Source organism: Scyliorhinus torazame, chromosome 6 (genome assembly GCF_047496885.1).
Source record: "Scyliorhinus torazame isolate Kashiwa2021f chromosome 6, sScyTor2.1, whole genome shotgun sequence".
NCBI lineage: Eukaryota > Metazoa > Chordata > Chondrichthyes > Carcharhiniformes > Scyliorhinidae > Scyliorhinus > Scyliorhinus torazame.
This window is the reverse complement of record NC_092712.1, coordinates 213125959-213146777: the sequence shown is the minus strand read 5'-3', so window position 1 is coordinate 213146777 and position 20819 is coordinate 213125959. Positions and strand designations below refer to the sequence as shown.

The 20819-nt window shown below is 51.8% G+C and overlaps 1 protein-coding gene across 5 annotated transcripts in view; it reads right to left on the bottom strand.

The window, feature by feature from the left end:
- LOC140425258 (secernin-1-like) overlaps positions 1 to 20819 on the bottom strand; it is a 159353-nt gene that overhangs the window by 20348 nt on the left and 118186 nt on the right. For 4 of the 5 annotated variants that reach the window (XM_072509376.1, XM_072509377.1, XM_072509379.1 and 1 more), the window contains 3 exons: positions 20113 to 20315; positions 16014 to 16217; positions 2752 to 2911 (listed from right to left, as the gene is read on the bottom strand). In XM_072509376.1, coding sequence (XP_072365477.1) covers positions 2752 to 2911; positions 16014 to 16217; positions 20113 to 20315 — 567 coding nt within the window. The remainder of the gene's footprint in view (positions 1 to 2751; positions 2912 to 16013; positions 16218 to 20112; positions 20316 to 20819) is intronic. The other variant, XM_072509378.1, reaches the window with a different exon arrangement.

The following is a 20819-nucleotide window of genomic DNA, read 5'->3' as shown; positions in this document are numbered from 1 at the left end:
ATATTACAAAAGTTTTATTCAGATGGCGGAATGCACTTACTTTACTCAGAATCAATGATGTGGAACCCCCCCCCCAAGAAACGCAAACTATTTTCCATTGGTATTGCATTAAATCGGAGGACTGTAAATAGTGTTTACTGAGTGAGTGTCTATGGAGAATAGATGGGAGGCATGGACAATGGGTGGTGGATGAGGTTCATGTGGCTTTAATACACTGTCAGAAGCTGGAATACTAGAGAATATAGGTCCATCTCTATACCCACGCTGCCCACACACTCCAGCCCGGCTCACAAACTACGAACCCAACCCCAGTGTGAAAAAACAAAAATGGCGCATGAAGTCACAGTTTTGAGCTGTGAAAGACCCATAATGAGACTTGGTCGAGAGCCCAGAAAAACACCAGAGCCCCAGAGAAAATAGATTCATTCACAACTCAGGCTCAGGCGTCTGGGGCGGGATTCTGCAGGAATCAGCAGGGCGGGCATCTCCAGCGCCGAGTAGTGGCGTGAACCACTCCAACTTCGGGCCGCCACAAAGGTGCCGAATCCTCTGCACCTTCAAGGGCTAGGCCGGTGCCAGAGTGGTTTTCACCACGCCGGCTGGCGGGGAAGGGCTTGGCGCCACGCCAACCGGCGGCGAAGGACCTCCACCGGCTCGAGTTGGCGCGTGCGCGCGAGTGCCAGCGTGTGCTGGCGTCATCCCAGCGCATGCGCAGAGGGGTTCGTCTCTGCACTGGCAATGACGGACCGGTACAGCCGCCGGTGCGGAGGAATAGAGTGCCCCAACGGCACAGGCCCGCAGATCGGTGGGCCCCAATCGCAGGCCAGGCCACCGTGGGGGCACCTCCCGGGGCCAGATCCCCCCGTGCCCCCCAACCCCCCCTCCCCCAAGGACCCCGCCCGCACAGCCAGGTCCCGCCGGTAAGTACCTACTCTAATTTACACCAGCGGGACCGGCCAAAAACGGGCGGCCGCTCGGCCCATTGCGGGCCGGAGAATCGCCGGGGGGGACCGCTGCCAGCGGCCGCTGACCGACACGATTCCCCCCCCTGCCAAATGCCCAGCGCCGGAGAATTCGGCAACTGGCGGGGGCGGGATTCACGCCCCCCCGTCGATTCTCCGACTCGGCGGGGGGTCGGAGAATCCCGCCCCTGATCTTTACTGTCAATTTCACAATGTTTGTTTATACAACATTATTTCTACAACATTAATTTGTTTCAAGAGTTTGTGGTTTTTGTTATTGATATTTTAAAGTGTCTGGATGATTGATACTTATTGGCCTGCAGCGAAATTACTTTTTTCAACAATGGATGAACATAGAATTTACAGTGCGGAAGGAGGCCATTTGGCCCATCGCATCTGCACCGACCATTGGAAAGACCATCCCGCTTAAGGCTACACTCCCACCCTATCCCCGTAGCCCACCCTTATCCCTATAGCCCCTCCTAAACTTTTTGTTTTTGGACACTAAGGACAATTTAGCATGGCCAATCCACCTAACTTGCACAGCTTTGGACTGTGGGAGGAAACCGGAGTACCCGGAGGAAACCCACGCAGACACGGGGAGAACGTGCAGACTCCGCACAGACAGTGACCCAGCGGGGAATCGAACCTGGGACCCTGGCGCTGTGAAGCCATAGTACTAACCATTATGCTACTGTGCTGCCCACGGTATGAATTATCTGTTTAAAACTTTTTTTCAAACATTTCTTCCTGTCGGTACGGGGCTCCTTGGTTTGGTTCTGGGCTGTGTACAACTGGGTCAATGAACTTGGAAATGCCATAGCTTGGCACAGAGTGCTAAAGGAGCTGTGGGGAGTGGGTGGAAGGGCGTGAGGTGGGATGGGCCACTTCTGCACCTGGCAGCTCCTGTGGGTGGCCTCCAAATTTCTTTCCATGTCAACTGGCTTAACACCAGCCACACCTGCCCAACGACAATGAAAATCCAACTTTTTTTAAGCACTTTCTCCAGAGGTGAGAAAGCAGATCCTGGAGTTTTCCCAACTCTGGATACCCACCTCGAGGAAGAAAATCCATGCATGAATGTTCATTTTCAATTCAAGTATGCAAATACCTTAGATTGGAATTCCATCGCCCTTTCTATTTTCCTTCAGGCAACGATTAGTTTTTGCAGTAGTGTTACACTGGTGTCCCACCAGTACCTTGTCATGCAGCCACTATTCAAACTAGCCCCCCAGGCTGATTGACTGGCCTCACCTAATCCTCACACCACAGTTTCAGGAGGGAATTATATTCAGCAACAGGAATCCTGGCTCATTTTCTCCTCCCTAATCCAAGGATGCGAGACCAGTCAGAGGTACTAACATCTTTATCTGGTTGAAAAGCAGACTATTGAACTTGGGACCATTCTTGTTTGTGTGGTTCAGTCTCCATGTTGAGCATGGAGGAGCATAATATTTATTCACCTGGGAAAACAAACTGTTTAAGAGCAGATATGGAATAACATCTTTGGTATATCTTTGCCCTTCACTCAAGACCAACCAATGATTCGATAATGTTGTCTGACAACACCAGGTTAAAGTCCAACAGGTTTGTTTCGAATCACTAGCTTTCAGAGCACAGCTCCTTCCTCAGGTGAATGGGAAGCTAGTGCTTCCTATTCAGCTGTGCTCCAAAAGCTAGTGATTCGAAACAAACCTGGTTGACTTTAACCTGGTGTTGTAAGACTTCTTACTGTGTTCACCCCAGTTCAACACCGGCATCTCCACATCATTGATAATGTTGAACAAACCTTGTGGGGTCAGGAGTGGCCGTGAAGAAGTGGATACAAGGTGAACTGCTGCTGCTCTGAGGCAGGATGGACACCATGCTCCCTGTGATAAAGTAAGAATCCAGATCCTTGTTGTCCTGGTCACGGAGCGCATCCATCATCATTTGCACAGTGATATTTCCTAAGGATATTCAGAAATTGATGATGAGCTGTAACAATCATTACCACTTTACAATTCAAACAAACAATCTGGAAACAATTACTATGTTGTTAGAAATTTACAAGTTCTACTAATATCACAACAGTCATTAATATACTTTATTCACACATAACTGTACAAAATATTCACGCAGCCAGTAATCACACGAATCCCCAAAAAGAAGACGGACCCGATGGAATGTGGGTCGTATAGGCCCATATCACTATTGAATACGGATGTGAAAGTATTGGCTAAGGTGTTGGCGGGGCGGATGGAGGAGTGTATCCCCGGGGTGGTGACAGAAGATCAAACAGGCTTCATGAAGGGCAGGCAGCTCGCGAGTAATATAAGTCGGTTGTTGAAGGTGGTGATGAATCCGTCGGGGGTCTGGTACCAGAGGTGGTGGTGTCCATGGACGCGGAGAATGCATTTGATCAGGTGGAGTGGAGGTACTAGTTCCAGGTTTTGGGAAGGTTTGGGTCGAGATTTGTGGCATGGGTATGGTTGCTGTATGTGGCACCAAGGGTGAGGGTGAGGACGAATGATATGAGCTCACAAAGCTTTGACTTTCACAGGGGTACGAGGAAGGGATGCCCGCAGTCAGCGCTGCTGGCTGCGCTGGTCATAGAGTCATTGGCGATGGCTCTCAGGGAGTCAGCAGGGTGGCGAGGGATTATGAGGGGACAGAGGGAGCATCGGGTGTCGCTCTATGCCGATGACCTCTTGCTGTATGTTTCGGATCAATTGGAGAGTAAGGGAAGGATAATGAGCCTGCTGGGGAGGTTTGAAGGGTTCTCAGGATACAAGCTGAATGTAGGGAAAAGTGAGATATTCCCGGTGAATGAGCTGGCACAGCGGGCTGATTTAGGGGCGATGCCATTTACAGTAGCGAGGGATAGGTTTAGTTATTTGGGGATTCAGATAGCGAGGGAATGGACAGGGCTCCATAAGTGGAACTTAACAAAGCTGGTGGAGGAGGCCAGGGAGGATCTTAAGAGGTGGGATATACTGCACTTAATGCTGGCGGGGAGGGTCCAAGTGGTGAAAATGAATATTCTGCCGAGATTCTTTTCATCTTTCAATCTCTCCCGATCTTTATACCACAGGCCTTTTTTCGGATAGTGGACTCGATCATTTCTGACTTTGTATGGGCGGGAAGGTGCAGAGAGTGGGGAGGACCCTGCTACAGAGGCAGAAGCAGCAGGGAGGGTTGGCGTTGCCAAACTGGAATCATTCTTATTGGGCAGCGAATGTGGACAAGGTGCGGCAGTGGTGGAGAGAAGATGGAGTAGAGTGAGTTAGGATAGAGGAGGAATTTTGTAAGGGGTCTAGTTTGAGGGCTATGGTGATGGCAGCATTGCCAGTGGCTCTGAAAAGGTATTCAGGGAGCCCAATGGTGCACTCCATAGTGAAGATATGAAATCAGCTGAGGAGGCATTTTAGGATGGAAGGGATGTCGGTGCTATCACCGCTGTGCGAGATCATGGGTTTGAGCCGGGGGGGGGGGGGTGCAGTGTATACAGGAGGTGGAGGGAAGCGGGGCTGGTCAAGGTAAGGGATTTGTATTTAGAGGAAGGATTTGCCAGTCTGGAGGAGCTAAGGGAGAGGGTAGAGCTGCCGAGGGGGAGTGAGTTCAGGTATCTGCAGGTTAGGGACTTTGTGCGAAAGGTCTGGAGAGGGTTCCCTAGGTTGCCGGGATACACCTGCTGGAGCGACTGCTGTTTCCGGATGTGTAAGTGGAGGGAAGAATTGGTGACATATGTAAGTGCCTTGGGGTGCAGGGAGGCGAGCGGGTGGTGAAGATCAAGAAGAAATGGGAAGCGGAGTTGGGAGGGGAGATCAATTGGAGAGTAAGGAGTGAGGCAGCACGTAGGGTAAACGGGACCTCCACTTGTGCAAGAATGAGCCTGATACAATTTAAGGTGGTGCACAGGGTGCATATGACTCGGGCGAGAATGAGTGGGTTCTTTCAGGAGGTAGCAGATAAGTGTGTGAGGTGTGGGCGGGGGCCAGTGAATCACACGCATATGTTTTGGGGTTGCGAAAAATTGAGAAGATTCTGGGCGGGAGTGTTCGGGTCTTAGCCAGGATAATGGAGGAGGAGGTGGACCTTGACCGTTTGGTGGCGATATTTGGGGTTTCGGAGAAGCCAGAGCTGATGGAGAGGAGGAAAGCTGTGTCCTGGCCTACGCCTTTCTGAATCCATGGCGGCGATTTTTGCTGGAGTGGCGGTCAGCATTGCTTAGTTGGGTGACTTATATGACTTCCTGCAATTAGAGAAGATAAAGTATGAGTTAAGGGGCTCTTCAGGGGGGGTTGGAGAAAGGTGGGGGATGTTTGTGACCGTGTTTGAAAGGCTGTTTTTATGCATCTGCCGTCCTTGTACTTCTGGGTGGTAGAAGTTGGGAGTTTGGAAGGTGTTGCTGCAGTCCACCTTATAGATGGCATACATTGCTACCCCATTACACCAATTGTGGAGAAAGGGAATGTTTAAGGTGGTGCACAGGGTGCCAGACAAGCCGGTTGGTTTGCCCTGGATGATGGCAAACTTTAAGTGCTGTTGGAGTTGCAAATGGTGGGGATTCCATCACACTCCTGATTTGTGACTGACAGGCAGTGGAAAGGCTTTTAGTAGTTGGTATCTCAGTTTCTCCTTACGGTTCAAGCCAATACAAGGAAAAGATGGTACACCATGAGAGATCAGCAACAGTAAATGATCATCCATCTCTGTATCATGCGAACATAAAGAGGGCATATTTCCCAATCCAAACGCAATATTGTATTTGTATGTTGCCTCCCAGTAGAGATCCACCATTTTAGGTGCAGCATTTGCTTCTTGGAATGGTGCAAACACGCTGGAGTAGCTTCAATCATTTATGTAGGAATTGGCATACTAAATTAGTGAGACTGACATGAAATATACACTCGTATTAGTTGGGTTCTCGGGCTTCATCATTCCATAAATGAATGGAGTTGGTCTGAGGTGGCAACAGAGTACATGCCAAAGCATTTACTTCCTCGAAGAGCAAAAAAGGTTTCTCGATGGGAAATCACAGCAATATTTACAGTATGGCAATAAATAACAGCGTCTCAATGGTTGATCTCCAGTTAATTTAACTTTTCCCACAAAGTGAGTTTTCTCATCTGTGTAGTTTAATGAATAGGTCAAATAGTTTGGTGGAATCTACAATTTGCCGACAGACTGGTGCATAACTATATTCAATCTGAGGAAGTCACTTTGATCAATACATTAGATTTGAAGATAGATGTATTGGTCGAATTGTCTTTCCTTATTCCTTATTGTGATTTGCAGAGCATTTACAGATTTAATAGTATTCAGTAAACAATGCGTAACCAGCTGCTATTTCTCAGCCATGTGCCGAAGAACCAACTAGAGAGCAGGTCATCCTAGACTGGGTATTGTGCAATGAGAGGGGATTAATTAACAACGTTGTGGTGCGAGATCCTTTAGGGAAGAGTGACCATAGTACAGTAAAATGTTTCATTAAGATGGAGAGTGTTACAGTTAAGTCTGAGACTAGGGCCCTGAACTTAAAAGAAAGCTAACTTTGATGGTCTGAGACGTGCATTAGCTAGGATAAGCTGGCAAAGGATACTTAAGGGGTTAATGGTGAATAGGCAATGGCAGATATTTAAAGAACAGATGGATGAACTTCAACAGTTGTATATCCCTGTTTGGCGCAAGAGTAAGACAGGGAAGGTGGTTCAATCATGGCTAACAAGGGAAATCTGGGATAGTGTTAAAGCCAAAGAGGCATATCCATTTTTAAAAAATAAGTAAACATTCTAATGAGGTATTTTTGGTATAGTAACAACAACAAAATAAATAAACATGAAACCATAAACATAGTGCAAAAGCCAGGTCTCCGACTTCGGGGGCTTTGAGTCCCTCCATGCTAATAGTATCCGTCTCCGGGCTACCAGGGAAGCAAAGGCTAGAATGTCTGCCTCTTTCTCCTCCTGGATCCCTGGGTCTCCTGACACCCCAAAAATCGCTACCTCTGGACTCAGCGCCACCCTTGTTTTTAACACCGTGGACATGATGTCCGCAAACCCCTGCCAAAATCCCCTAAGCTTTGGACATGTCCAAACATGTGGACATGGTTCGTCGGTCCTCCCGCACATTTTGCGCACCTGTCCTCCACCCCAAAGAATCTGCTCATCCAGCCACTGTCATGTGAGCCCGGTGAACAACCTTAAATTGTATCAGGCTGAGCCTGGCACATGTTGCTTACGCGTTGACTCTACAAGAGGCATATAAATTGGCCAGAGAAAACAGCAAGCCTGAGGATTGGGAGAAATTTAAATTCAGCAGAGGAGGGCAAAGGGTTTAATTTGGAAGGGGAAAATAGAATATGAAGGGGAAAATAGAATAATAGAAAATAGAATAGAATATGCAGAAAACATTAAAACTGACTGCATTAACGTCTATAAATATGTGAAAAGAAAAAGACTGGTGAAGGCAAATGTCGGGCTCTTGTAGTAGAATCAGGTGAATTCATAATGGCAAAGAGATGGCAGACCGGTTGAACAAATACTTTGGATCAGTCTTCATTAAGGAGGACACAAATAATCTTCCGGAAATACTAGGGAACAGAGGATCCAGCATGAAGGAGGAACTGAAGGAAATCCTTATCAGTCAGGAAATTGTACTGGGGAAATTGATGGGATTAAAACCCGATAAGTCCCCAAGGCCTGATGCTCTGCTTCCCAGAGTACTTAAGGAAGTGGTCCTAGAAACATGAATGCATTAGTGATCATTTTCCAGTATTCTATAGACCCTGGAAGAATTCCAATGGATTGGAGGGTAGCTAATGTAGCCCCACCTTTTAATAAAGGAGGGAGGGAGAAAACGGGGAATTATAGACTGGTTAGCCTGACATCGGTGGTGGGGAAAATGCTGGAGTCAATTATTAAGGATGAAATAACTGAGCATTTAGAAAGTGGGGATAGGATCGGCTCAAGTCAGCATGGATTCACTAAAGGGAAATCATGCTTCGACAAATCTACTGGAATATTTTGAGGATGTGACCAGTAGAGTGGACAAGGGTGAACCAGTGGATGTTGTGTATCTGGACTTTCAGGCTTTTGACAAGGTCCCACACAAGAGATTAGTGAGCAAAATTAAAGCTCATGGTATTGGGGGTAATGTATTGACATTGGTAGAGGACTGGTTGGCAGACAGGCAGCAGAATGAGAATAAATGGGTCCTTTTCAGAGTGGCAGGCAGTAACTAGTGGGGCAACGCAGAGTTCAGTGCTGGGACCCCAGCTGTTTACAATATACATTAATGATTTGCGCGAAGGAATTGCATACAATATCTCCAACTTTGCAGATGACACTAAGCTGGGTAGCAGCATGTGCTGTGAGGAGGATGCAAAGAGGCGTTGGGTGACATGGACAAACTGGCTGAGTGGGCAAATGCAATATAATGTGGGTAAATGTGAGGTTATCCACTTTGGCAGCAAAAACAGGAAGGCAGATTATCTGAATGGTGGCAGTTTAGGAAAAGGGGAAGTGCAAAGAGACCTGGGTGTCATGGTGGAACAGTCGCTGAAGGTTGGCGTGCAGGTACAGCAAGTGGTGAGGAAAGATAATGACATGCTGGCCTTCATAGCAAGAGGATTTGAGTACAGGAGTATGGATGTCTTGCTGCAGTTATACAGGGCCTTGAGTGAGGCCACACCTTGAGTATTGAGAGCAGTTTTGGACTCCTAGGGCGTCATTCTCCGACCCCCCGCCGGGTCGGAGAATGGCCGTTGGCCGCCGTGAAAGCCCGCCCCCGTCCCCGCCGAAGTCTCCGAAGGGAGAAAAGTCGGCGGGGCGTTAATGGCGCCGCTGCCGCGGAGAATGTCACGGGTCTGCGCAAGGCAGCCGATTTTCGGCCTGCCGATATTCTCCCTTCCGGATGGGCCGAAGTCCCGTCGACGTGATGACCGTTCACGTCGACGTCAATCAAACCTCCTTTTCATCGGCGTGACCCGGTGCTCCAGGCTCACGCCGACCAGCGAGGAGGTGAGTGACGGCCTGGGGGGTTGGCTCTGGGCAGGAAATGGCGTGGCCGCAGACTGATTGCGTGAGGAGAGGTGTGTCTCGGCTTGTGTGTGTGTGCGGCGGGTGGGGGGGGGGGGGGGGGGTGGTTAGAGTAGGCTGGGCTCCGGGGGAGTGCCGGGAGGGGGTCCGTGCCGGGGTGGAGGTTGGGGAGGGGGTCCGTGTCGGGGTGGAGGTTGGGGGGGGGGTCCGTGCTGGGGTGGAGGTTGGGGAGGGGGTCCGTGCCGGGGTGGAGGTTGGGGGGGTGGGTCCGTGCTGGGGTGGAGGTTGGGGAGGGGGTCCGTGCCGGGGTGGAGGTTGGGGAGGGGGTCCGTGCCGGGGTGGAGGTTGGGGGGGGGTCCGTGCCGGGGTGGAGGTTGGGGGGGGGTCCGTGCCGGGGTGGAGGTTGGGAGGGGGGGTCCGTGCTGGGGTGGAGGTTGGGGGTTGGGGAGGGGGTCCGTGCCGGGGTGGAGGTTGGGGGGGGGTCCGTGCTGGGGTGGAGGTTGGGGGTTGGGGAGGGGGTCCGTGCCGGGGTGGAGGTTGGGGGGGGTCCGTGCTGGGGTGGGGGTTGGGGGTTGGGGAGGGAGTCCGTGCCGGGGTGGAGGTTGCGGGGGGGGGGTCCGTGCTGGGGTGGAGGTTGGGGAGGGGGTCCGTGCCGGGGTGGAGGTTGGGGGGGGGGTCCGTGCTGGGGTGGAGGTTGGTGGTTGGGGAGGGGGTCCGTGCCGGGGTGGAGGTTGGGGGGGGGGGTCCGTGCTGGGGTGGAGGTTGGGGGTTGGGGAGGGGGTCCGTGCCGGGGTGGGTGATGGGAGGGCAAATGAGTTGGTCCACATGGCCAGGTGCCAGCCTCCAACAGTTGGACCCATGCGGTCCATGCCACCTGGCTGGGGGGAGGAGGGGATATGGGCAATGATGACATGTCGTCGTTCCCCTCCCCCCCACCAGGCCGTCATGTTTTCAGACCATCCAGCGATGTTGGCCGCCGTGGTGGCAGCCGCTCATGTCTATGTTGCCCTGGATGAGGAGGAGGAGGAGGAGGAGGAGGAGCGTGCCAGAGAGGCGGCGCAGGCTGCCGCAGAGGGGCAGGCGGCAGCCGCCCAGGCTGGAGGGACACCTGACCGACAGGACGAGGAGGGGGAGGAGGACGTCGTGGCCCCACGGCAACGGAGGCACCCGAGGGCGCCCCGTGTGTACCGGCCCCGGCAGTCATACCAGGATCTCACGGACCGGGAATGCAGGAGGAGACTCCGGATGAGCCGGGAAACCGTGGCACACATCTGCCACCTGCTTGCACACCTGTCACCGCGTGGCACTGGCGGGGGACACCCTCTCCCCGTGTCCGTCAAGGTTACGGTGGCCCTGAACTTTTATGCAACGGGGTCATTCCAGGCACCGAGTGGGGACCTGTCCGGCATATCGCAGACATCGGTGCATCGGTGCATCCGGGCAGTGACAGATGCCCTTTATGCCATGGCGCACCGCTACATCCGCTTCCCCGTGGACCGGGCCAGCCAAGATGCCCGGGCCGTGGGCTTCTCTGCCGTTGCGGGGTTCCCCATGGTCCAGGGCGCGATCGATGGGATGCACGTCGCCGTGCGGCCACCTGCAGAGAACAGGGCCGTGTTCACTAATAGGAAGGGGACCTATTCAATGAACGTACAGGTGGTCTGCGACCACCGCATGATGATCCTGCACGTCTGCGCCCGTCACCCAGGCAGTGTACACGACTCATTCGTGTTGTCGCGGTCATCCATCCCCGGCATGTACGAGGGACGCCATCCCCGGCTGAGGGGCTGGTTGCTGGGCGACAGGGGCTACCCATTGCGATCGTGGCTGATGACGCCTATACGGAGGCCACGCAATGAGGCGGAGAACCGCTACAATGATGCCCATGTAGCGACAAGGGGAGTGATCGAGAGGTGCTTTGGCGTGCTGAATATGCGTTTCAGGTGCCTGGACCTCTCTGGGGACGCCCTCCAGTATCGGTCAGATAGGGTCGGCCGCATCATTGTGGTGTGCTGCGTCCTGCACAACATAGCCCAGCAGAGGGGCGATGTGCCGCAGGCAGAGGAGGGCGGAGTGGAGGAGCAGCAGGAAGAGGCCCAGTCCTCCCCAGATGAGGGGGATGGGGGCAATGGTCAGGGCAGACGGGGTAGACACAGGCGGGTGGCTGTCCACCATTACTGGCTGGCCCAGCGGGCACGGGACAGACTGATAGACGCCCGCTTCACTGACTAGATGGGCGTGGGAATCGGGTAGTATGGCCACAGACCGCACACCATGACAACAGCCGACCACCCACAACCCCCACCCATCCACCCACCCAGCACCCTCACCCCCCTCCCCAACCCCACACACCCCACCCGCATGCACACCACCCCCCCACCCCCAATTGCCGATCCACCGGCGGCACAACGGGCCAGGCTCACCCAGTTGCGGGTGGACGCGTGTCTATCGCAGGCCATGGAGGATGATGACAACCCGCCTCCGATGAGCTCCTGGCTCTACATCGTTGGACTATGTCTGACCCATGGCCACAGTACCACCATCCACCCGGACCATCCCTGCATGCGGCTGTGACACTGCAGCGCACGGTCCCGTCCTCTGCCCGGGGCATGTTGATGGCGGCCCAGGGGGAAGGGGGCAGACTCACCTGGGGCTGAGGTAAGACCACCCGTCACACACACACTTGCGCTCAACGTACATGACACGCCCGCACACTTTGGACAGAGCACAAAGGCAGCTTCGGTAGGTGTAACATTGACTTTAATAACCAAAGGAGTTCATGCACGTCCCCTAGCCCCTAAAACTCATCTGTGCCCTGCACCCGTGCCAACTTACTCAGTGTCTAATTGTTTGGCCTTACGGGCCCTTTGACTACGTCTGCGTGGTTCCCCAGACGGTACAGCAGAACTGGAGGTGGACTCCTGTGATTCCTGCCCTCTGACACCGGATCCCTTTTGCGGCCGTTTCCTGAGGCGTCCTGGCCTAGATGGGCCAGGCTGCGGCCCGGGCGACTGGGATGGCGAGCTGCCAGCCTGTCCTGCCCGTTGCCCACCCGATGCACCTGGGACGGAAGGGGGGGGGGGGGGGGGAGTCCGAGGTGTCGCGGTGTACCGGGACCTCCCCTACAGAGGGAGCCGGGACGGACCACACCACCTCCTCCTCCCTCGGGGTGCCCGATGGCCCCAGGCCTCTACATGGGTAGGGGATGCGAACGGACTGGCCATCCGACGCGCCCCCGACATCTGGCGCTGCCAGTCCTGGAGGCCCGTGCTGGTATCGACAGGGGTCTGCAGGTTTGCAGCCATGGAGCCCAGGGGGTTGTCGAACCCTGTCTGCGACAGTGCGACACCAGCTCGCACATGGCCACTGGCGCCGATGCCCTCAGCGATGGCCTGCTGAGACTGGGCCATGGCCTGCAGAGACTGGGCCATGGCCTGCAGAGACTGGGCTATGGCCTGCTGAGACTGGGCCATGGCCTGCTGAGACTGGGCAATGGCCTGCTGAGACTGGGCTATGGCGTTGAGCGCCTCTGCCATCTGGCGCTGGCACTGGCTCATGGCCTCCTGTGAGAGGGCAGCCATTTCCTGGGCCACAGACGCCGCCTGCACGGAAGGCCCCAGGCCTCGCAAACCGTTCCCCATGTCTGACACCGTCGCACCCATTGCCTCCACCGCGGACGCCACCCGTGCGGTGTCAGCCTGGGTGGCACGCATGACCGGGACCACTCCCAGCTCCTGGACGCGGGTGGACTCCTCCACCTGCGACCGCAGCCGCCGCAAGCCACCCGTCACCCTATTCGCTCGTCTCCGTGTCGGTGGTTGCATCGGATCTATGTGTGGGTGTGGTAACTGCAGGAACCCGGGATCCATCTGGGCGGCAGATGTTCGCTTGGCCTGGGCTGCCCTCCGACCGCCCGGTCCCTCTGCTGCTCCTAGCTCCACCTGCTGTCCCGGGACGGCTGTGTTGTGCGCACCAGTGAGTGTACCAGACGCCTCATCACTAAAGTGCCCAACCGTGGTGAGTGTTTCTGCGATGGTGGAGGGTGTTGGTGACAGCAGTGGCGTTGTGTCGTGCTCTTCGTCCCACTCTGAGTCCATGGCACTTTGGGGTGGGGGTTCGTCTCCACCCATCCACTCTGAGTCACTGTCCGGTATTTCGTCTTCCCGGGTAGGGGTGTCCTGGGTAGTGCTGTCCCGGGTAGTGCTGTCCCGGGTAGTGCTGTCCCGGGTAGGGGTGTCCTGGGTAGTGGTGTCCCGGGTAGGGGTGTCCTGGATAGTGGTGTCCTGGGTAGTGGTGTCCTGGCTCGGATGTGACGGGGGCCTGTGGCTGCCCCCCTCATCGCTGGGTGGTCGCTCCCGCACGTGACGGGGGTGTCGTCTCCCTGTTGCTCCAGGTCTCTCCGTCTCCCGTGGTGTGCGAGGGGCATCCTGCGGGCGTCGCATGCTGGAGGGTGCGGGTCTCTCCGTCTCCCGTGGTCTCCGAGGGGTATCCTGCGGGCGTCGCATGCTGGAGGGTGCGGGTCTCTCCGTCTCCTGTGGTCTCCGAGGGGCATCCTGCGGGCGTCGCATGCTGGAGGGTGCGGGTCTCTCCGTCTCCCGTGGTCTCCGAGGGGCATCCTGCGGGCGTCGCATGCTGGAGGGTGCGGGTCTCTCCGTCTCCTGTGGTCTCCGAGGGGCATCCTGCGGGCGTCGCATGCTGGAGGGTGCGGGTCTCTCCGTCTCCCGTGGTCTCCGAGGGGCATCCTGCGGGCGTCGCATGCTGGAGGGTGCGGGTCTCTCCGTCTCCCGTGGTCTCCGAGGGGCATCCTGCGGGCGTCGCATGCTGGAGGGTGCGGGTCTCTCCGTATCCTGTGGTCTCCGAGGGGCATCCTGCGGGCGGTCTGCATCTGCGGGGATGGGTGCCTGGACGTTTGGGCCTGCGATACACAATGAAGCATGCATGGTTAGACATCAGGCAGTGATCAGGTGATACGGGGGAGGGGGATATTGGGGAGGGGGGATATGGGGACGGGCTGTTGGTGGCTCACTTGCTCGTGGGGCCCCGACCTCTGCATCAGCAACCTCCCGGTCCTCAGGTCCGCCAGCCAGTTCCAGGGCCCTTTCCTCGTGTACGGTCAGTGGCCTCTCATCAGCGGGCCCTCCTCCAGTCCTCACATGCTCCCTATTGTTGTGTGCGCGCTTCTCCTGTGGGGGGGGGGGGGGGGGGGGGGTGGTGGCAGGGGTAAAAGACAACAGTGTTAGGCAGGTATATGAATGCACGCCATCGGTTGCGCGTGCATTGCAGAGGTTAAGGTTAGGGCTGGATTCACTTGGGGATATGGGGGATATGGGGGAGGGGGGATATGGGGAGGGGGGTATGGGGGACATGGGGGAGGGGGGATATGGGGGATATGGGGGAGGGGGGATATGGGGAGGGGGGATATGGGGGAGGGGGGATATGGGGGAGGGGGGATATGGGGGAGGGGGGATATGGGGGATATGGGGGAGGGGGGATATGGGGGAGGGGGGATATGGGGGATATGGGGGAGGGGAGATATGGGGGAGGGGGGATATGGGGGATATGGGGAGGGGGGATATGGGGGAGGCTCACCCTGCCTGCTCTGACGAGGTCGTTCACCTTCTTGTGGCACTGGGTGCCTGTCCGTGGTGTTAGGGCCACAGCGGTGACGGCCTCTGCCACCTCCCTCCACAGACGCCGGCTGTGGCGTGGGGCAACTCTGCGGCCGTGCCCGGGATACAGGGCGTCCCTCCTCTGCTCCACCGCGTCCAGGAGCGCCTCCACATCGCGTGACTCGAACCTCGGGGCTGAGCGACGGCCAGCCATGAAGTCGGGTGTTGCGGTCGGGTGTTCTGGTCGGGTGGGGGGGAGCTGCGCGGCCTTATGAGCCGTCACGCCGTGCAGCGCGTATGACGCTGCACGGCGTGAACCACTGCGCAAGCGCGGATCCCGTTACGTCGCTGCTAGCCCATTTCGGGCCGCAGACTATCGGCCCATTTTTATGACGTGACGCAAGTGGGATTTGCGCCGTTTTTGGCGCCGATCGGCGGAGTTTCCGCCGATAACGGAGAATTTCGCCCCTAGTTTGAGGAAGGACATTCTTGCTATTGAGGGTGTCCAGCGAAGGTTCACCAGACTAATTCCTAGGATGGCAGGACTGACATATGAAGAAAGACTGGATCAACTGGGCTTGTACTCATTGGAGTCTAGAAGAATAAGTGAAACATACACAATCCTGATGGGACTGGACAGGCTAGATGCGGGAAGGATGTTCTCAGTGTTGGGGAAATCTAGAACTAGGGGTCGCAGCCTAAGAATAAGGAGTAAGCCATTCAGGACTGAGGTGAGGAAGAATGTCTTCCCTTAGAGTTGTGAAGTTGCGGAATTCTCTACCACAGAAAGCTGTTGGGGCCAATTTGTTGGATATATTCAAGAGGGAGCTGGATGTGGCCCTTGCGGCTAAAGGGATCAAGCGGTATGGAGAGAAAGCGGGCGTAGGATACTGAATTTGCAGGATCAGCCATGATATTGAATAGTGGTGCAGGCTTGAGAGGCTGAATGGCCTACTCCTGCACCTATTTTCTATGTTTCCATAGTTCCACAATTACAGTTCAATTGTGGATTGGTGAGCTAGAAATCATGTGGTGCTGGAATTAACCCAAAGACCAGATACCATGGGGAAGGTTTCCACTTTCAGCAGTGCGTGAACTGATTGTTACACACCTGATTGGAGTTTCTTTTTCAGCAGCTTCACCTGGTGTGAACCCAGTCAGAAGAAAAGCATTGTTGACCTAACACTGAGCTTTGAAAACTACTTTTATTGTGCCACTAAGCTGTAAGTTAAACAACTTTCAACATTCTATTGCTTTCATAAATTATCTACAACTGGGGTGAATCTTTTCTATCCAACAATCCATAACCATCTACTTCAGCCTTTTGTAAGACTTTGCTACCTTTTGGAATGATGCAAACCATACCACACCAAAGAAATAGTTCCCAATGCTGCAAGCTCCACCATGATGCTCTCACCTACCTGAGTGTTTCTGTAGGAGTTCTTTGCCAGTACAGTGGTGACCCAAAGCCTCATCGCCACCTGGTGCTGAGAACACTGCACTAAAGTTGAATTCTTCTTCTCCATTCCACCACCCCTGACTCTCGGCGTAACCTCTAAGCTCTGGGTGTTCTGCATCAATGTTGGTGGTTATAGACAATTGGTTACAAATGCTCCTTAAGCCCTCTATGAACAAATATTTACATTATTAATTTCAAAAACTTTATATCAATGGCCAATTCTTGTAACAAAAATAGTTGCCACACATTGAAAATTTTAAAAAGTACACGTTTAACCTGCTCCATATTTACTTTTCACGGTTTATATGAACTTGTTAGAAAACACTTCTCAGTTTTTATGGGTGTTATACATGGGAGACCAGAGTATGAATTTCTCAGGCTCAATTCCAGCCTATATAAATCAATTTCCTCCAGGAGAATAGAATCTTGGGGAGGCAATATCAGCATGGATATAGGATTGGTTAAAGATGAGTAAACAGTAGGAATAAACGGGTCCTTTTCAGTTTGGCAACTTGAGTGCATCCCCACAAGGATCAGTGCTGGGCCTCAGCTATTGAAAGCTTTTTTTTAATGACTCTGAGATGAAGGGACGCAATATGGTATTGTTGAGCCTCTGCTGGTCACAACTAATAATAATAATCTTTATTGTCACAAGTAGGCTTGCATTAACACTGCAATGAAGTTACTGTGAAAAGCCCCTAGTCACCACATTCCGGCGCCTGTTCGGGTACACTTGAGGGAGAATTCAGAATATCCAATTCACTTAGCAGCACGTCTTTCGGAACTTGTGGGAGGAAACCAGAGCACCCGGAGGAAGCCCAGGCAGACACAGTGTAGGAATCTACCGTGCGGTTTAAGTGTAGTCTCGTATACACTTCAAAACTCAGTGGAATTTAAGTTACACTTCTCGGATACGAAATAAAAATATTTTATTGTGTCTATTGATTATAATTGAGAGACTGAAATCTTCTTGTGATTACAAATCAAATGTTCTCAATAAAGCCCTTGCCAGCAAAAAACTTTAAGAGAAATAATTGGCTTAATGGTTTACAACAGATTTAACTTTCAAAATACAGTAATGGTTCTTGCTCAAAGCAAAGCAAAAAAGGCACAAAGTTCAAGAGTTAGAGTGGAAATATGAAAATATGAAATAAGGATAGCGAGTAGTCAGGTAAAAGGTATAGAGTGATCCTGGATGGAAAATGGTTGCCCGGACCTCCATGTTTAAGGAGAATGTTATCAGTCTGACTCCATCTGTCCCTACCCCTGCAATGTGTTGATTGGCTTGGATTGGTCTCAAATGCATTTGGTTGGATGGTCAGTTGTCAATCATCAATGTGCAATATTATCTTGTTGAACTTTCAAAATTAATATAAATGTTGCATGTGGAATTCTTAAATGTATGTTGGAATGCAAACTCTGCTCTCACCATTAAACTGGTATATGCTGAACTCTGCGATTCTGTTCATTTGAACAATGGCAGAGCTCATATGAACTATAATGTCAATTTGACCTTCAGTATAATGTTGCATTTCATTCTAGTTAGACTGTAGATGTTTCAAATCCATGCTTAGGGTCAAATGGAAGTCAGAAGACTGCATTGTGGGGGAAATCAGTCACTCGTGATTGACCCTGGAGCAGAAAATTAATGGCCAGAGGGTGAGGTCACTATCTAATTAAGGACGGTAGATCTGTTCGTCCTTCCAGCTTGAAAGCTGCAGCAGGATGCCATGGCAGGTCATTAGAGAGAGTATGCTTCAAAATGGAGGTGCATGCACTCTCCAACTTTAAAATATAAAATAAAGTGTTTTTTCAGCCAGGCCACCGCTGTGGCCTGCCTGGAGCAGGCTTCCAGTGAGAACTGCTGCCAAGAACCTGCCTTCAGGCAGTTAAACTGGCTCCCATTGCCTCTGGGAACGTGGAGGGCAAGTGGAAAAATTAAGTTGGCCTCCTTCACTTAGTCTTAAGTGATTTAATCAGACACTCACTGCATGCAGGTGGGTAGCTCAGTTGCCCCATCCCAACTCCAGGAAAATGGTCTCTTGGGTCGGGTGGAGCTGGGAAACCCAATGCAGCTCAGTGGCACTCTTTTAAATACCTGTCTTCCTTCCTTCCTGGCTCCAGCTGGCCTGAAATTTGTCCCAGGGAGTCTGCAATGGGATTTGGATTGGTATCGATGGAGTATAACGGAATTAAGTAGGGAAAACAAAATCAGAATATTTTTTAAATGGTGATACCCTATTATTATCGTTCAGATAATGTGGGTGTCCATGTACATAAAACACAAAGTTAACATGCAACTACTGCAAGCAATTAGGAAGGGAAACAGTATGTTGGTCTTTGGTGGAATACAAGAGCAAGGAAGCCTTAATGCAATTGCGCAAGGCTTTGATGAGACTATGGGCGCGATGGTCCAGCCACGCTGCAACCGAAAAGCAGCTCACCGCATCACAGTTGACCGGTGAATTCGGGAGAACCCGCTCCTGGAAACCACCCGGCTCGCAATGCCTCACGAGATTCAATGCAATCTCGCGAGATGTTGCAAGGATAATTCCGCCCGTTTTTGGCAAATTTGCATATTAGAGCGAGGCAATAAGCCTTACTTTAATGTGCAGATTCCAGAGGTACCTGAGGCTTTGGGATTCAATCCCTTCGGGGACCTCAGGCGACCAGGCAGAACGGCACTTGTGGGGGTCTCCAAGGTTACCGGAAGCCCCCAGCTGCAAGCCCTTTGGACAGAGTGGTGCCCTGGCAAATGAGCTCCTACGCCTGTTTGCTATTTATCAACTTCTGCTGGAAATAAATATCAACATGGTTCACACCTCAAATCAATTTCAAAAGCAAAAAAGGTGCAACCGATGCAGAAAAATAGGACAAACATCTGTGGACATCACCATATCAAATTTTAGAAATCACATCATTAATGGTGACTCGGAATTTAGACTGGAAATACAAGGTACATTTAGACTGCAGCTAATTGAATGAGACTGGTAGATGCAGTTCAAGTTTCAGCCTGACATCAGACTACTGGAGTTCTTTTATGCAAACTTTGACACTGGGCTATATTTGCAATCCATACCAGATCAAGTTCCCTCTTCCAGGGCCCAGATTCCAGATACGTATTATTTTAGTACTGACACAATGCAAAAATCACTTTATGCTGATACTGAAGATGTGGTGCAAGTGCTCTTTAGCATTGATTGCATAGAATCCCTACAGTGCAGAAGGAGCTATTCAGCCTATTGAGACTGCACAGACCCACCAAAAGAGCATCCTACCTAGGCCCACTACCCCACCCAATCTTTGGACACTCAGGGGTAATATAGCATGGCCAATCCACCTAACCTGCACATCTTTGCACTGTGGGAGGAAACAGGAGCACCCGGAGTAAATCCACTCATACATGGGGAGAACGTGCAAACTCCACATAGACAGTGACCCAAGGCCGAAATTGAACCTGGGTTCCTGGCGATGTGAGGCAGCAGTGCTAACCACTATGCCGCCATGCTGCCCATCCGTTGTAAGACACCCAAGGGTTGCTCCAGGGTGATCATTCCTAAAAGGTCACCATATTTAGTCTGTCAATGAATGTTTTAAAATTACGTTTTCATTAATGCTAAAAGAAAGACTCTATTTCAATCATATGTATCTGAGAACTGGTCCTTTGATGGACTCGAATGATAAAAATGCCATTTGAGGAATATACGGTTGTTGATAAGTTTGCAACTACCAGCAAAGGGCAGATGTAGGTCATGTGCTTACGGCTCAAACTCAGAATATAGTTGTTTTGATGCAAGAATTGAACCAATCACACGAGTTGTACAATCTACTCAACAACTGGCAAATTTAGGAAATATTCTTTTGCTTCCAACTATTGGGGATCGACTCTACCAACTTGCATCGAATTGAAATAGCATGATTCAACCATCTCTTAGTGATTTGTTCTGCTCAACGTGTCTGGCAAGTGTACAATGGTGAATGGAAAATGGACCGCATGGATCACACTACTGTCGTTAATCCTTACACAATGTCAGTAATTCATCCATACAAAAACCACCAACCTGTGATTTTCTCAGCAGCCCAATATCTGTCAGCTGTTTCCAAGACCCAGGCTTCTGTTCTGTCCACAATGAGGAACGTACTGTGGAATGTGTGGAGTGTAGCTCCATCTTCAAAATTATTGCCACCTTGTCCATGTTCTTCTAAAAGGGACACCATAATATCCAAGGACTCTTTTGCTGTTGTGCCTCTTTCTAAACCAAGTCTGTGAGGAAAATCCAAACACACAAAGATGGAACTGGCTTGACATTGTATATATTGTAATATTACAACACATTCATATTTGGAATGGATTTCATTCTGTGAAGGCATTACAGACAACGTTTTTAAAAACACTGTTCTCGATTGCATGATAATCAAAGTAGGTCTTGAAAATTAGGTTGCAGCTTTGAAATCAGGGTTTCAAAAAAACCCAAACACAAACATACCAGTTTATGACATTTGGTGTGTCAGAGCTTTTGAGATATTTTTCTACTCAAAAGTTAAAGAGTAGTGAAAGAGCAGTGAGCTAATTCACTTCAGACATGTTAAAACATTCATTTGATTCATAACAAAATGGAAGGCATTAAAGACTCATGAAATTCATTAAGGCAATAATAATAATCTTTATTATTGTCACAAGTATGCTGACATTAACAAGTTACTGTGAAAATCCCCTAGGCGTCACACTCCGACGCCTGTTCAGGTACACTGAGAGAATTCAGAATGA